This window comes from Rhizophagus irregularis, chromosome 23 (assembly GCF_026210795.1).
Source record: "Rhizophagus irregularis chromosome 23, complete sequence".
Classification (NCBI taxonomy): domain Eukaryota; kingdom Fungi; phylum Glomeromycota; class Glomeromycetes; order Glomerales; family Glomeraceae; genus Rhizophagus; species Rhizophagus irregularis.
The window spans coordinates 3,674,176-3,689,307 of NC_089451.1; the positions used below are offsets into that span (position 1 = coordinate 3,674,176).

At 30.7% G+C, this 15,132-nt stretch overlaps 5 protein-coding genes across 5 annotated transcripts; 4 read left to right on the forward strand and 1 right to left on the reverse strand.

The window, feature by feature from the left end:
• Positions 1-2,532: 2,532 nt before the first annotated feature.
• OCT59_015730 (uncharacterized protein) lies at positions 2,533-3,050 on the forward strand (the record flags this gene model as incomplete). Its single annotated transcript, XM_066140234.1, has 2 exons — positions 2,533-2,807; positions 2,861-3,050. 2 exons carry the CDS (start codon positions 2,533-2,535, stop codon positions 3,048-3,050), a joined length of 465 nt encoding a protein of 154 aa, XP_066003033.1.
• A 1,760-nt stretch (positions 3,051-4,810) lies between these two features.
• OCT59_015731 (uncharacterized protein) lies at positions 4,811-6,429 on the forward strand (the record flags this gene model as incomplete). Its single annotated transcript, XM_066140235.1, has 6 exons — positions 4,811-4,905; positions 4,977-5,362; positions 5,454-5,510; positions 5,722-5,805; positions 5,895-6,309; positions 6,375-6,429. The coding sequence occupies 6 exons, from the start codon at positions 4,811-4,813 to the stop codon at positions 6,427-6,429; spliced, it is 1,092 nt and encodes a 363-aa protein (XP_066003034.1).
• A 46-nt stretch (positions 6,430-6,475) lies between these two features.
• On the forward strand, positions 6,476-8,086 carry OCT59_015732 (uncharacterized protein; the record flags this gene model as incomplete). The annotated part of the gene is made up of 1 exon (XM_066140236.1): positions 6,476-8,086. The coding sequence occupies one exon, from the start codon at positions 6,476-6,478 to the stop codon at positions 7,907-7,909; it is 1,434 nt and encodes a 477-aa protein (XP_066003035.1). The 3' UTR covers positions 7,910-8,086.
• A 456-nt stretch (positions 8,087-8,542) lies between these two features.
• On the reverse strand, positions 8,543-8,839 carry OCT59_015733 (uncharacterized protein; the record flags this gene model as incomplete). Its single annotated transcript, XM_066140237.1, has 1 exon — positions 8,543-8,839. One exon carries the CDS (start codon positions 8,837-8,839, stop codon positions 8,543-8,545), a length of 297 nt encoding a protein of 98 aa, XP_066003036.1.
• A 3,357-nt stretch (positions 8,840-12,196) lies between these two features.
• OCT59_015734 (uncharacterized protein) lies at positions 12,197-12,696 on the forward strand (the record flags this gene model as incomplete). Its single annotated transcript, XM_066140238.1, has 4 exons — positions 12,197-12,364; positions 12,433-12,456; positions 12,523-12,549; positions 12,622-12,696. 4 exons carry the CDS (start codon positions 12,197-12,199, stop codon positions 12,694-12,696), a joined length of 294 nt encoding a protein of 97 aa, XP_066003037.1.
• Between the last annotated feature and the right edge of the window lie 2,436 nt (positions 12,697-15,132).

The following is a 15,132-nucleotide window of genomic DNA, read 5'->3' on the forward strand; positions in this document are numbered from 1 at the left end:
TGTCCAATAAATGTCAAGTAAATGTTCAGAACAGGGTCAATTTTCTGAACAAAAAACTGAACAGTGTTTGGACAACTTTTTTTATAGGGCTGAAAATTACCATTTGATGATCCATTATCTGCATTGGATTATATAAATGCTGATAAAATTAACAGCAATGATTGCTTTTTATTAGATGATGAAATTGTTGAAACAGTACCAAGTGCAGATGATTTGCAAAATGAAGAAGAAATTATTCCTGTCATTTCTTTGACAGAAGCACTGATTAATGTAGAAACTTGATTAATTTACATAATTTCCCACTGGAAAATTTTGAAGTGACTAATGAAGAACTGAGAATTTTAAAAGGTATTAGGCGTAAGGTGTTGAGATATAAATCAGAATCTTCAATTCAATTAAGTATGGATGAATTTATCAACTTTAATTAGGAATTTTTTTTTTAAAAAAAAATAACTTACAGTAATGGAACTTTATGGGAATATTTTATGAGTGAAACGTAGAAATAATGAATAATGTAATACAAAATAAATAAATAATGTATTCATACATGAACATGTAATACAACAATGAAATTTTTTTTAATAATTTTTATGTATAGCGAATTTTTACATTATTTACTATTTAAATCGGTATATCAAGAAAAACTCATTTTTTCGAATCTTCATTATAACGAACCAAAACTATCAAACTGGAGGGTTCGTTATATCAAGTTCTGACTGTAGACTAATCAAAGTCAGCTCTTGATATAACGAAGTTGGTGGTTTGGCCAATCAGGCCTTCATTATAAGAAAATTCGTTAGCGAATTTCGATATAATGGGAAAATCTGGTAAATGAAGCTTTGGTACTGTATATTGTGGTATATTATGATTATGTACAACGTATGTTACACAAAATATCATCATTGTATTTAAAAAAGTTCGTTATAAAAAGAAATTCGGTATAAAAAGAGTCATTTTATTATATACAGTTTATAGACTTACTTCGTTAAACAGTATACAGCATTTAATTAGTAATATTCGTTATAGCAAATTTTTTATATGTTAAAATTGGTACAACACTAAAGATTCGTTATACCAAATAATTCGTTATATCAAAATTCGTTATAACGAGAGCCGACTGTAAAGAATTTTGTCCATTATTTCTGTAAAAACCCGTAAAAATGAGCCTTTTATGGATCCATTCACGGAAAATGTACTCAATAAATTCCATGATTTAAGGTTACTAATTCCGGAAATATGAGCCTTTTACAGAAAAAAGATGGAATTTTTATAGGGAAAAATAAAAATGAGATGTAGGTTAAATTTGAAAAAACAATTTGAAAAAACAATTAATACTTGTCATAGTATCCCATATGGATTTATGGTAATTATGTAAAATATATGTTGGTTTTATCTGTTATGGAGTTTTTTTTAGAATAAAATGGTATATAACTATACTTATGAGCAATGTTGTCATGGAACCGGACAGTCTGGTCCATGTCCGCTACAGTATAATTTCATGTCCGGACATTTGTCCACATTATTGCCAGCCGTTTTTCTTGTTTATTCCAGTCAAAAGATTTTTAAGGTTGGTTAGCAGCTTGTCTGTGTCCGGACTATAGACGCAGACATGGATTATTTGGCACAAAAAAAATCGCCGGACATACAATGTCCCATATACAACACTGCTATTTTTATTTTGTATCCTAATTACTAAAATTCACAAAATTGGTAATTGGTTATTTGATGAGATTTACGTGAAGTGTATTATCAGGTAAGGTAGTTTTATGAAATCTGAAATGAACTAAAGATTTATTTGTGGTAACGATTTCATGAACCTTTTCACAAAAATGTATTTTAATTTTTTATTTGTAAAATTATTTACTAAAAATAACAACATTAATGCATAAAATTTGCTAAAAAATTTACGTAAGATTTTGAAGATCAGCAATTGAAATTTTCTTAAGAAAATGAATATCAATATCTATTTTTATTTTTGGAAACAAATTATTTATATAATTGTATTATTTTTCCTTCTTTTTCTGTATTATAATTTGGTGGGGCAATTAGGCCATTCCAAACTAATAATTAGTTTAAATTTGGGAGAATAATTTAAACAATTATGATATTTTTAAACATATTAAGATTTTCGGTAAAATAGGAAATAATCGGTCATCCAATTTGAGGGGGCGCTTTAAACATATGTGAACACATGTGTTTAAACTATTTTAAAATTTTCAAAAATAGAGGGGGGGGAAGTTAAACTAAAAATTAATTTGGAAAGCCTTAAATTCAGATATAATATTAGAACATAAAGTTCCTTACAAATCATATACTAATTAAATGCTCAGAGATCTAAATATAGATGACATACGGATGCAATTAATATCAACAAAAGGTCTTGTCCAAAAATATTCTAATTCCTTTTGACAGTAATTCTCTATATAAACTTCCTCGAAAATTCGAAAAAAAGGAATTAAAGCTAATCTTATTATTTAAAATTTATTTAAATAAAATTAATTCAATTCCGCTTTAATCAATTCATTAATACAAATGGCCAAATTATCCACACTTATTATTATTCTTGCGATCGTTGCATCTGCCCATGCCGCCGCTGTATGGTTAAGGCGCGTAACACCTCGAACCGTAACGGTGGAAAGTGAAGAAGTATTCTGCTCGTTCCTTCCAAAAACGCATGGAGAAGAAATCGGGGATAGTGAAGACGATGCTATACCATTTTGCACTGAGGCTAACCCTGCCAATGCACCTGGAGCCAAAAAATTTCCCAACGGTTTCATTAAGTCTGCTAACTTTGCTAAAGGAAAAGGGTTTGTTCAAATAACCGGTACCATTGACAGAACTAAGTACAAATTGAAAAAAGTGATGGAGGCGGTCAATATGATACTAAAGCACCTTCTGGTGCAGTATGCAAAGGATTTAAAAATTTCGTGAACTTAGTTGAACCTGATATTAACACATTCTGCATTCGATGCTGCACTGACACCAAAAAGTGCAAAACCGGAGAGAGTACTAAAGGTTGCGCTGTTGTCGTCCCTGGTGATTACAGTTAAAATCAGATATTTTTAATATAGTAGTTATTATTAATTACACTTAGTTTAATTATACCATTAGTTAACAATTTATACCTTTACATTAATTAATTTTATAAATTAAAATTACGTGTTTAAGAAAAAAAAATTAATAATTTTTTCTTAGATTTTTAAACTTTGCAAAATGATGTCAAATGCACTAGTTACACGAATTATCATTATACTTTATTATTAGACCTTAATAAAAAATTTTTAAATATTTTATTAATAAAAAAAATTAATACATACAGTACTTTTTTTATTTTTCTGATATTCATACATATGCATACATCGGGTAAACATTTATAGTATCAAGATCAATTACACAGACCTTATAATCACGTGATGTTAATTATGCAGCGACTAAATAAAACGACAACTGTTCGAAAGTAAAATTACCTAATGCAAAATTAAAAACTATTGTTGTTAATGTTAATTTTAAAGTGCAAAAATGAAGCACTAGCTCGGAGTTGAATATCACATTTGCGTATCGAAAAGATTTTTACAAGTTTCATTATTAAATTGCTGCAAAAGAAGTTATTAAACTACTACAGCTTCGTCATTGACAATTGTCGTTATCTTGTTTAATAACACGAATAACAAATTTTGTCTTATCTTGTTAAACTCAAGTTTAATTCTCATATAAACACGTATTATAATGCAATGTTTCAACATTATTGCTAAAAGTTTGTCTTTGTATTTGTCAGTAGACATTATGTATCATATACGATATAACGGAACCCCAATAAACCAGAACTGGCCTTATACCGGAACGTTTTTCCGGAAGTAAATCACATATATTAAAATAAATTTGATATAACGGAATTTATTAGTAAATTCTCGATAATGGCTATAACGGAACAAATAACGAATCAGTTATATTAAAAATTATTCGATTTACCGGAACACGTGACGATTCACGGTTTTAAACCAATAAAATTAGCAGCAAGTGTGATGACCTTTTAAGAAATTTTAGTGGAATACGCAAGCTTTGAAGACTCAGATGAAATTTTTTTGACTAGGAATGTTGAAAATATTGAATATTGAACACTTTATAAGGTTGTAATATAAATAGAATTTCCTAAATAAGATTGTTTGTTTGGAAATATTAATATATGTGAAACCTCTAAAAATAAATCGAAATCTTTTTTTTACACTTTAATCACGAACTTTTTTATTGAAAATATGTCTAATAGTGAAGTAAGAAAAGCAAAAACAGGGTAGGATAGATGATTTTGTTTAAGTTTTAGTTAATTATAGTGTATAAAATTTCACAAATAAAAACTTGATATAACGGAATTTCATATGCATAGAATACGCGCGGAGTCAGAAATAAATTAGCAATATTAAAACTCACCAAAAGTTTATGTTCTCTGTCTAATAAGGTTCTCGAAAGTTCTGAACAAAAAAATAGATATTGGCTTTGCAAGCTCTGAGTCGCTTCCTTGTAAATGCACAGTCATAACCGAAATATTCATATCTTATATTGCGTAGTCTTGATTTTTTTATTAGCGAATTTATATTGCGTAGTACATTAGTTTCGCCGATCAGGAATTATTTTGATTGGCACTCTCATGTGACATTGTGACATGTGCCATGTGGCTGATTTTTGATTAATAAATTTTTTTCGTAATTTTGTATTTGATCCTTGACACATCGCTGACTCAATTCGCAGTCACAGTTCGTAGCAATTAGTCAACACCCTTTTATGGAAACATATATATATATGAAATATAATCAAGATGTCAAGCTATTCTTCGCTATCTCGAGTACATTCGCCGTTCCGGGTACAAACTAAATTTGAGGAAAATTCCCTATCTGCCAGTTCAACAAAAAGGTCTTTATTTTATACTACTGGACTATTAATTTTTTTGACCTTGTTTTAACTCTCGATTTCCGCGTTTGCAGATATATGGCCGACATTACGTTATATTGTTACCTTCTAGATACTCCTATTAATAGTGCCATTCCGGTTGACATTGGCGAAACGACCCGCGTTGAAGGAGTTGATGTCCCTATTAAAAAGTTCTCCTTTGGACATCTCAAGAAACAAATATGGCCCAACAACAATGAAGCTAATAAACTGAGGCTATGGAAGTTCGAAACCCCTTTCAAAAAAGATAATGAGCAGTTAAAAACACTTAACGAGAATTTTCGTAATGATGCATACCTTGAACAAGTACTTGGTGAAGATTTGAGCCCAAGTGAATTGATTAGAACGATTTTTCCGGTTGGTTATGTATTTCCACCTAATCACATCCATATCGTCGTACAACCGCCTCCGCCCGCCACCGGTAAGTGTCTCCCAATGGTTTACCTCTCGAACAAGAAATTCGCAGTAACAAAATATCGAGTTTGTTCTGATCTCTTTTTTTCGCGTTAAAGTAGGTCCCTCTCATCATGGCGTTCCGCCATTATTGATACATATAAGTTACTTGCACCGTATCTATTTGTTAATACACTGTGCTTTCTTATTGTTTACAAAACATAGTGACGTCGATCGAAGATGCCATGAAAAAGATTTTGGAGGGAATTCATAAACAAATGGACGTAGACAATGTAGACAATAATAAGCCCAAGCCCATGGCTCTAAAATAACGTGACCTTAAGCAAGCTATTGATGTGATTGACAGGAATTTTTGTAATTCCTTAGATAAACAAAAAGCTATAAAAAAAGAAACTCCCACGGCAAAGACAAACTATCGAATCCTTTTATGCGGTGGGGCACCTGGCATAGGTAACTTTCATACATTCTCTTGTATGTTTTTACAGCAGATAAAGCGGTTTTAGCCTTCTAATTAACAAATTCAAACTATAATTTACTAGGAAAGACACGTTATGGAATTGAATTGTTTAATTGTCTTGATGAAGAATGGAAAACGTCAAGAGGCAAAAAGCCTCACATGCTTTACATGCTTCTTGATTTCTCTAGTGGCTATGCTTTAGATGAATACGAAATCCAAGGAGATATGAAAATTGCATCGGAAATCATTTTTGGATTGCGGTTGGCATACTACTTTTTTGTCAACGAAAAATATGTGTGGAGTTTTGCAATGTTTAGTACAAAAGCCAATGAATATAAACATATTTTCAAGTTGGATAATGTTCTCGCGCACATCTACAGCCATGAACACAAAAGACTTCAACCTGGCCAGCATCTTTTCATTTTTCTCCAAATTGATGAATTTCAGTTTATTCTTAAAGATCGAAAGGAAAGAGCTGAATTATTTAAACAGTTAATGTATGTTCTTGGGCATCACATGACCGGAAAAATTCCAAACATATTCATACAGACTCTACTATCAGGTACAGCACCACAGGACGCAATACGAGCAATGGAACCTTCAACGTATTCTTGTGAACCTCTTGACCTTCCACTGCTTTCCTTGGAGTCACGCCTTGATATAATGAGGGAATTTGCAACAAATCACGATGTTTCTGATTGTGTATGGGTGCCAAAAATTTGGATACATCAATTACTCCTTGATACAGGTGGTCTTCCACGTGCTTTGGAATACCTTTTTACAGAATTATTCGGGCAAAAGTTTACAAATATTAAGGAATTTTTTGAAAATCTCGAAAAAAGGATCCCAATCCCATCAACAATCTATGCCAATGTCACAAACGATATTAATAAGGCATATAAAATCAAAGCTTATGCTAGAAACCATAAAATTCTCATACACGAGCTTATTTACAGAAATATTATGGTAATCGAATCAGATATGTCTGATGAGTTACAAGATGGTAACTCTACTGAAAAATTAGAACATTTGGAGCGTGATAGGCACTTGATACTAAGGAAATTGGAAGGAAAAGATAAAGTTCTAATTGATATACCATACTTCTTTATGTATCTTTATGCTGATGTCCTTGGAATTTTTACAGAAAATCTAAATAAAGCATTTTTACCTGATTCAGATTGGTCATGGAATAATTGGGAAATATTTATTGCGGATTTTATAGCATCACACATCACTATGATTGATGTGCTGAAAAAAGAAAAATTATTAAAACTTGGAGATTTCTTTCGTGGTGCACAGGGTAGCGATATTACACTGGGCCTGTTGATCAATTTTGAACCTGTTGAAATCTATGAATTAAAACATCAATTTCCATGCCTGAACCTTTCTGCAAAAGCGGAAAAAACTGCTATGTTAAAGCCAGGTTACATTATGATCAATGGTTATTCAGCATCATTTGCAGATGTTTTCTTTTTAGTAGATAACCCTGAGCCCATTCTTATTGCTGTTCAATGCAGATGGAGAAAAGTATCTCTTGATTTGGAAACAATCAAAGATGAGCATAAGAAAAATGCAGGTGTTTCTAGTAAAATGAAAGAAAAAGCCAGAAAATTGAGGAACGATGCCAATACAGTGAGCAAAAAGAAGGGAGATGAGTTACGATATGAGGCAGAGCAATATACACAACTTGCTAATCTTTTGAGCAAATACCGTATCATTACAATTTTTATTACCACTCAACGGTTTAGTGAGGAATTAGAATGCATCCCTGAGGATTGTATTCTGATTCATCAAGAAAATTTTGATACTTTCTTTGGACCTGTATTTTCTTCTCGTGCCAAGTTTGTAATGACTAGAGATTCAAATCCAAATATGAGTACTGCAAGTCAATTGGCATCAAGATACAAAGCAATTAGTGAAGATATGGGGGAGAGAATAGAAAAAACTAGAAAGAGAAGGACCTTTATGTCACATGAAGATTTCTGTAAAGAATTTCCAGAATTAGCTAGTGATGATGAGATCCGAAGTAATTTTGTTTACTACCCATATCATCCACATATAGAATCCTTTGAACCAAACAAGAGAACACGTGTTTAAGATAAAACCTTTTTTGATTTTTTTTTCTACCACGTTGGATTTCGTCATTGTTAATATTTTATGAATAATGTCATTCTTTATCACATTACACAATGCACATATATTCACATGTATACATAAAAAGTGACTTGTAGTTTTATTTTATTAATAAAGTATCATATGCATTATATAAAATTCAATACAGTATAACAGCGTAATCATGTAGCATTTCAAATAACTGATATAACAAGTTAAATGCATTTATTTATTTTTTTTGCACAATATACCATAAAATTAAAAATAAAGCAACAATGGATGAAATCTTTATCAATAAAATAAGAGAAAAAAAAATTGGTGCTAGAGAAGCGAAATGAAACAAACTTCTTCAGGAAAGAAACTATCCATTTTCTCATCCACCAATGATTTCCTGCAACCAAAATGAAGTTAGATGAACTATTGTTAGGAGAATTAGTTAGTAACATTATTATTTTGTGAATACCCAAGAAATCCTGTCAGTACACAATAAAAATCACGTGTGCGTGAACAATTGTTCATGCTGATCACTTTTGCCAAAAAAATTTTTTATTATTACATGCAAAAATAAATACAAATGTTCAGGACTTTGCTCATAATACATGACGTCTATGCTAAAACCTATTTATTTGACTTTCTGGTAAGGTTGCTTAATGACTTATGCTTTTTTATTACCCTTTCTTCACTTTGAGAATCAGAATCCGGCTTCTGCACTTCTTCCAACAACCATGCAATATGCCCAAGGATTCTTTCAATGTTTTCACCCATATTCTTACTATCATATACAACAGTTACTGACTTTGATAGTTTGAACGCTAGCTTGTCCTGATCATTGAGTGAACACTCCATAAAATACCATTCTTTTGCATCAGTAATGATACTGAAAGTCTTACTCGTAAACACTCTTTTCTCCTCCATCTCGCTTGCCTTATGTTTATAGTTTGATAAAGCGGATTTGAGTTGAGCAATGCTTTTAAAAATATCTTCATCCTTTACTTCTGTCATGCCAACAGTTTTTGCAGTTCAGAGTAGATCTATTGCAAAATCGACTGGTTCATGCCCATTGGGTTCTGTGATATTTTTTTCTGGTCGAAGTTTGAACTTGCCCCATATAGATTTACCCTAACGACAAGGTAGAAGCAAACATACTGTGATTTCAATGCTTCATTTCCACTGATTGGAATGAACTTGAGACGGGCCTTCAGCTCAGTTATAAAATTTCAAAGTATTATCTAGGAAGAATCATTTTCCAAATCTTTGTACTCACAAGTAAAAGGCGAGAATACTGACAATGAAGGATTGTCTGATTCACCAAGTTCGTAAAGCTGACATACTTTTGGAAATAACCAATCTGAGAAAGCTTTTGAAAGGGTCTCTATAACAATAATTAACTTGAAATTGTTCTTCAATATGAACTGCCAGAGCATTTTGCTGAAGTCTTGATCGTTCTGAGGTGAGTACTTCATATGTAAAGTTTAGCACCACTCCGTCATTTTCAAGTGCTGGCAACTTAAGGTTCATTTCACATATAGAATTTTTGAGACCTTCAAGGGTCACTTCTTCTATGTTTACGATCTATTTGAATCCATTCGTTCACTTCGAACTAATGATGATATCGAACTCTACAAAAGCAAGCAATAATTAACCCAGGTCCCAATAAAGTTTTCAACTCTTTCCTCTACTATACGTATCATATTCAGACTTGTTGAGTAATGCCTACAATGAAGTGAGTTATTCCCTTAATTCCAATACTTCACTCGAAGCGATAGTGGTCTCTGGCGGAGAGACTAGGGATCGGAAAAGATTCGATTAAAATCGAAACTATCGAAAATCGATAAGAATCGATTTTAAATCGAATCTCGAATAAAAATCGAATCTACTTATTGTGGCGCAGTTTCGTTAATTTGACCGTAAATTATTATTTGTTCATAATAGTTAATTTTGGCCAAATTCATAATTCTGCCCGCGAATCACGTGACGGAACACAAACTTCCTAAAAAGGAAATTTTATCTCCCAATAAAATTCAAGTTGCTATCGCACAAGGTTGTACAAATTTCTGAAAAAGGAAATTTGTTCGTCGATCACTGTAATTTTTGTAATCACGTGATATGTGTTTAAACACACCCATTATAAATAGTATAAAAAAAAATCGGTATTTGCGAAACGATTAATCGCGATTAATCGATTTTAGAATCGATTCTAATAATGGGAATTGATTCCAATCCCTAGGAGAGACTAAGACATGAATATGTTTTTTAAGTAGTTTTTCAGTCCAGTAGTCTCCAATTTCATTTATTGCTAATAGCTCTTCACGTCCTTGAGTGAAAGATTGTTTAAGGGATCAATATGATTGTCAGAGATTGGTACTTTTCATAGTTTGAGCTTGTCTGCGTCTACATCAGCAAAGTCATTTTGTTTTTCCACCTTAATAGCTTTCTTTAATTCACTAACAGGCTTGTCCTTACTTATTTTAATAGAGAAAGCGTTTGTGGTCTTATTTTATTTGACGAAACATAGTAAAGTGATAGACATGTTTTTGGCTTATATAGTATTTTTGTGAAATATTATTGGCTTAAAGTGCAGTACGTGAGGATAAGAATGAGTAAAAAGAATTTTATTTGTGAAAAAAATGCTGAGGCAGACTATATGTGAGAAATTATTCTGTTTTACAAGCCTGCCATATGATCGGCCATATTACATCATAAGTGCAATGATCACCTAATCACTGCGTCTCCCTAACTATGAAGACTCTTCAGATTTTTTATTTTTATTTTTATGATCCATGTGAGCTAGATTAGTTCATCTAAAAATGTTAGATTTATAGTGTAGACATGCTATTACTTACATGATGTTTAATAATGTACGGTACAATAATAATACTTTATTTATAAAATAAAAAATGTTTCTGAAAGGGTTCCAGAAGGACCAAGCCAGCCTACAATACATAAAATTGGCTGTTAAGGCATTTTGCATGACTATATCGCTATTACATGATATAGAAAATTATTTGGGGTATACAGTAAAATAGAAGTGCTCTCTTTAGGTTCCTCAGTAAAAATATCAATAAAATCCTCATGCATATTCATTTTCCTTTCAATAGTGCTTCTGGCTTGAATTATACAAATTTTGAGAGGGATTTGATTAAATAGTGCTCCCAATCCCCAATCTGCTTTGAATCACAATCTTGAGTAATAAAAGTTCCTTAATATACAGTGAGGATATACGATATTAACATACAATTTAGGAGTTATGCACTTGCACGTAATAACGTTAATGTTAATTCTGATCAGTTTGTACTTTAATATCATACACCCTCATTGTACATTAAGGAACCCCATCAAATTAAATGCCAAAAATGCCAAAATTAGGCTGAAACTCAGTCTTAATTTTGGCCAAAATTAAAATTTGGCCGAAATTATGATATTGTGTCATGTGACATTACACTAATTTCCAAAAAGGAAATTTTTGTTTTCCAGTAAAAGTGGTGAAATCAGTTTCACAACAGTTACACAAATTTCCAAAAAAGGAAATTTATAATATTGATTATTTTTTGGCCAGAATTATGTCCTAAAAATAGCCAGAATTATACCAATAATTTTGGTCAAATTTCGGACTTTTGGCAATAATTTCGGCATTATAAATTTTGACAAATTTATTTTTGATTGCCTAAACTTTCGGCTACAAAAAAGTTTCGGCCTTGGCCTAAATTACTTAATTTCGGTAAACAACCTTAGGAATAATGATGATGGATTTCTTACATTAGGCAGACTATATACAAATTGCTTAAGTGCTTTCTCCTTCCAATGTCTAACTGCCTTTGTGTGTAAATAGATTTTGATTTCGCAAAAAAGATCATCCTATCCTTTCCACTCTAATCATATGAGGTGATTTGTCTGCTCTGCATTAAAAAGAGTTATTGAATTGATTTTCATAATTTTCATTACTCAAATTATTTTGTAATACCAAAAAATCATCTGATTGATAATCACTTGATTAAATAATAAGTTGAACAAAAATTTACCTTTGCGAAACTTAAATTATTAAATGTAAAAGAGGTGTGAAAAAACCCATTTTACTAATAAAAAACCTATTTCTCATATATATGGAATTTTTAACATATATTATTAAAAAGTAAGTACATTTTAATAAAATATAAAGTAAAATAAAAATTTATATAGTCTTAGTAGCTATAAATGTTTATAAAAGTATAATAAAAATATCATATAAAGATGGTATCATAATAGATATTTTCAAACAATAAAAATAATTATTTTATGTCAGAATTTATATTACCATCTTTAGACGCAAATATATCAAGATTCACTGATCCGTTTTCTATAATTTTAGGCTCGTTGGAAAGCCCTTGTTCTGGACTTTATAGGCGAAAAAAGAGCTCGCTGATTGAATCATTAGATCCAGAGATATTTACGTTTAAAGTTGAGGTACGAACTTTTAACATGCTTAAATGCAAATATCTTGGGATCCACTGATCCGTTTTTTATAAATTTAGGCTCTTCGGAAAGCCCTTGATCTGGTCTATATGAGCGAAAAAAAAGCTTGCCGATTGGATCATTAGATCTGGAGATATTTACGTTTAAAGTTGAGATACAAAATTTTAATATATATAGTAAGTGCTAAGAATTATATTAATTTAAAAGAAATATTTACCAATTTAAAGTATAATAATATTAAATAAAAGTTTTTTAATACTCACCCCCAATTTACTGTATATTATATAGTATTTTGTATAACTAGAAAATGGAAACCATTGTAAGTCCGGAGTGTACAAAATCCAAATATCTTTAAAAATTTAATTTGTACAAAAAATCTGGTATCCCTTTAAAAAATTTAATTTATTGAAAAATCTGTATCCCATAAAAAAATAAAAATGAAAAATGAAATATTAGAAACGTTTCTTTAAGGTTAAACAAGTAAGAAAAGCCTTTACAATTTACCTTTAAAAGTCTGGCATGTACAAAAAACCTGTGTTCCTAGATAAAAGAAAATAAAAATGAAACGCTAAAAACGTTTCTTTAAAGCAAAACAAATAAAAAACAACTCACCAGTCCGGTATGTATAAGAAATCCAGAAATCCTAGGAAAAAGATAAGAAAGTCGTTTAAAAGAAAAATATACTTACTAGCCGTAATCATAAACTTTTTTACTTGTTTATTTTTGATGTAGCTGTATGAACCAATCAGAAATAATGCGTGCAGACAACCAAAAATTGCCACGTGACACTAATTGTCATCGACCTTCGTAAAATTATATAGTCCTTCACTACGCTCCAGACAATAAAAATGTAATAAAATCAATATTTTAATTAAAGGTAGACAAATCAGCCCATATGTATAAATCCAGGATTCCCTTCATTATCCCATTCATATCTCGAATCTTGATCCATATTCTTTGATAAATTTATCGTAGCCTTCTTCTATCTTGGTATCTATCTTGTCATCTGACATTTTGCTAGTAGATTAATTAAATATTTTCAATCAAAAAATAGATTAATTATTGCTTATTTCTATCGCACAGGAGTACATGCATTATGGCTTAGCAAAAAAATTTTTCTGAACTGATGATCACTAGCTACTCCAAATTAGTTAGATTGGTAGACTACTATTAGCTAGTATTTTATTCTTGGTGATCGTCTGTTAGGTTGTTATCCAATCTAAAGCCTGCGCCATAAATAATACTTATATCACGGTTCCTAATCATTCATCCATGGCTTTTTTTACTGATATTTTCACGGGCCCAACAATTATTATAATTTTTTTTACTTACCTCAAGATCTGAACCCAATACCTTCTTACATCATATTTCACATCCTAACCACTACACTACTTGATCTTTTTTATAATTAATTAATTATTTAACTTATACTTAAATTTGTAATAATTATGCGTATAGTTAATTATTATAATAATAAAGGCTAATTAATTGATAATGTAAATTACTCTCACATAGTTCAATGTTATTATTGTGATACTCTCTTCAGATATGATTAAAATTTTATTTTAATTATATGAATTAAGCTTTATATTTAATATTGCATTAATTATTACATTATAATATTGAATTATTTTTGAATATTAAAAGTAACATTTGAAAAAGTACAATTGTGAAATATAGGTGATTCATTTAAAGAATTCAAAGATAAAGAAATTTCTTGAAGAGGAAGTTGTGAATTTGAATTATAATTATTAATTAAATTATTTTGTGAATTTTCTTGTATAAAGGTTGATGATTTATTATCAGTAATATTAATTAATGTATTTAAAGTATTAAGTTGTTGATTTTCATTAACTTTTTTATAAGCCCGAACACCTTGGACATTTTTATGACCAGTAAGTTGCATAATAGCTTGTTCTGGAACTTCTTGATCTTGTAGAATTTGAGTGGCAGTCTTACGTCCAGAATGATTGGAAAGTAATTCAATAGGAATGTCAATTTGCGTTTCACGCCCAATTTTTTTCATAAAGTTACCTAATTTATTTTTTCCTATATGATCTGTCTTGTACCAAATATTGGTTTCCAACCAGGATGTGTTATTTGGCTGCAAATAAAAGTTTTCATCGCCTGAAGGTGGGCGTTTAGATAAGTATAATTGAATATCTGAACATGGACCATTATTATCAGCTGGTATTGAAATAATATAAGCTTGGCCACCTTGAATCCCACGTTGATTGTTTTTAGATATATAGCGAAAAAATTTCAACCCACCATTTTCATCAGATTTAAATTGATTAATTTTAAGTTGATAATGCTCTCCTCCTCGCATAGCAAGTATTATTGATAGATGAAAAAAACACGATACAAAAGGCCTTTAGGATTATCTGTAGTTATTTTAGGATATTGTAAAATTTGTTGAATTTGCTGAGAGTTAATAGCAACTGAACCCAATGTTTCACCAAAGCCATGTTCTTGAAGATCACGTAACTTTCCATGTAAAACATCATGTAAATCAGGAAACATGTATTTGTCATGTAAATTTATTTGTGGAATAGGTGAAAGATGAAGGAGATATCTATTAAGTGCGTCAACAGATTGCTTAACTGATGTTGCTTTATATTCATTACCATTTTTCATTTTCATTGTAGAGATAAATTCTACAATTTGTTTTTGAAGCTGAGAAATATCTTTAAGATCAGTTAAAGGAACTGAATAACCAGCACAAGCACGAAATTCTTCAAACTTTGTGGACCAACTTT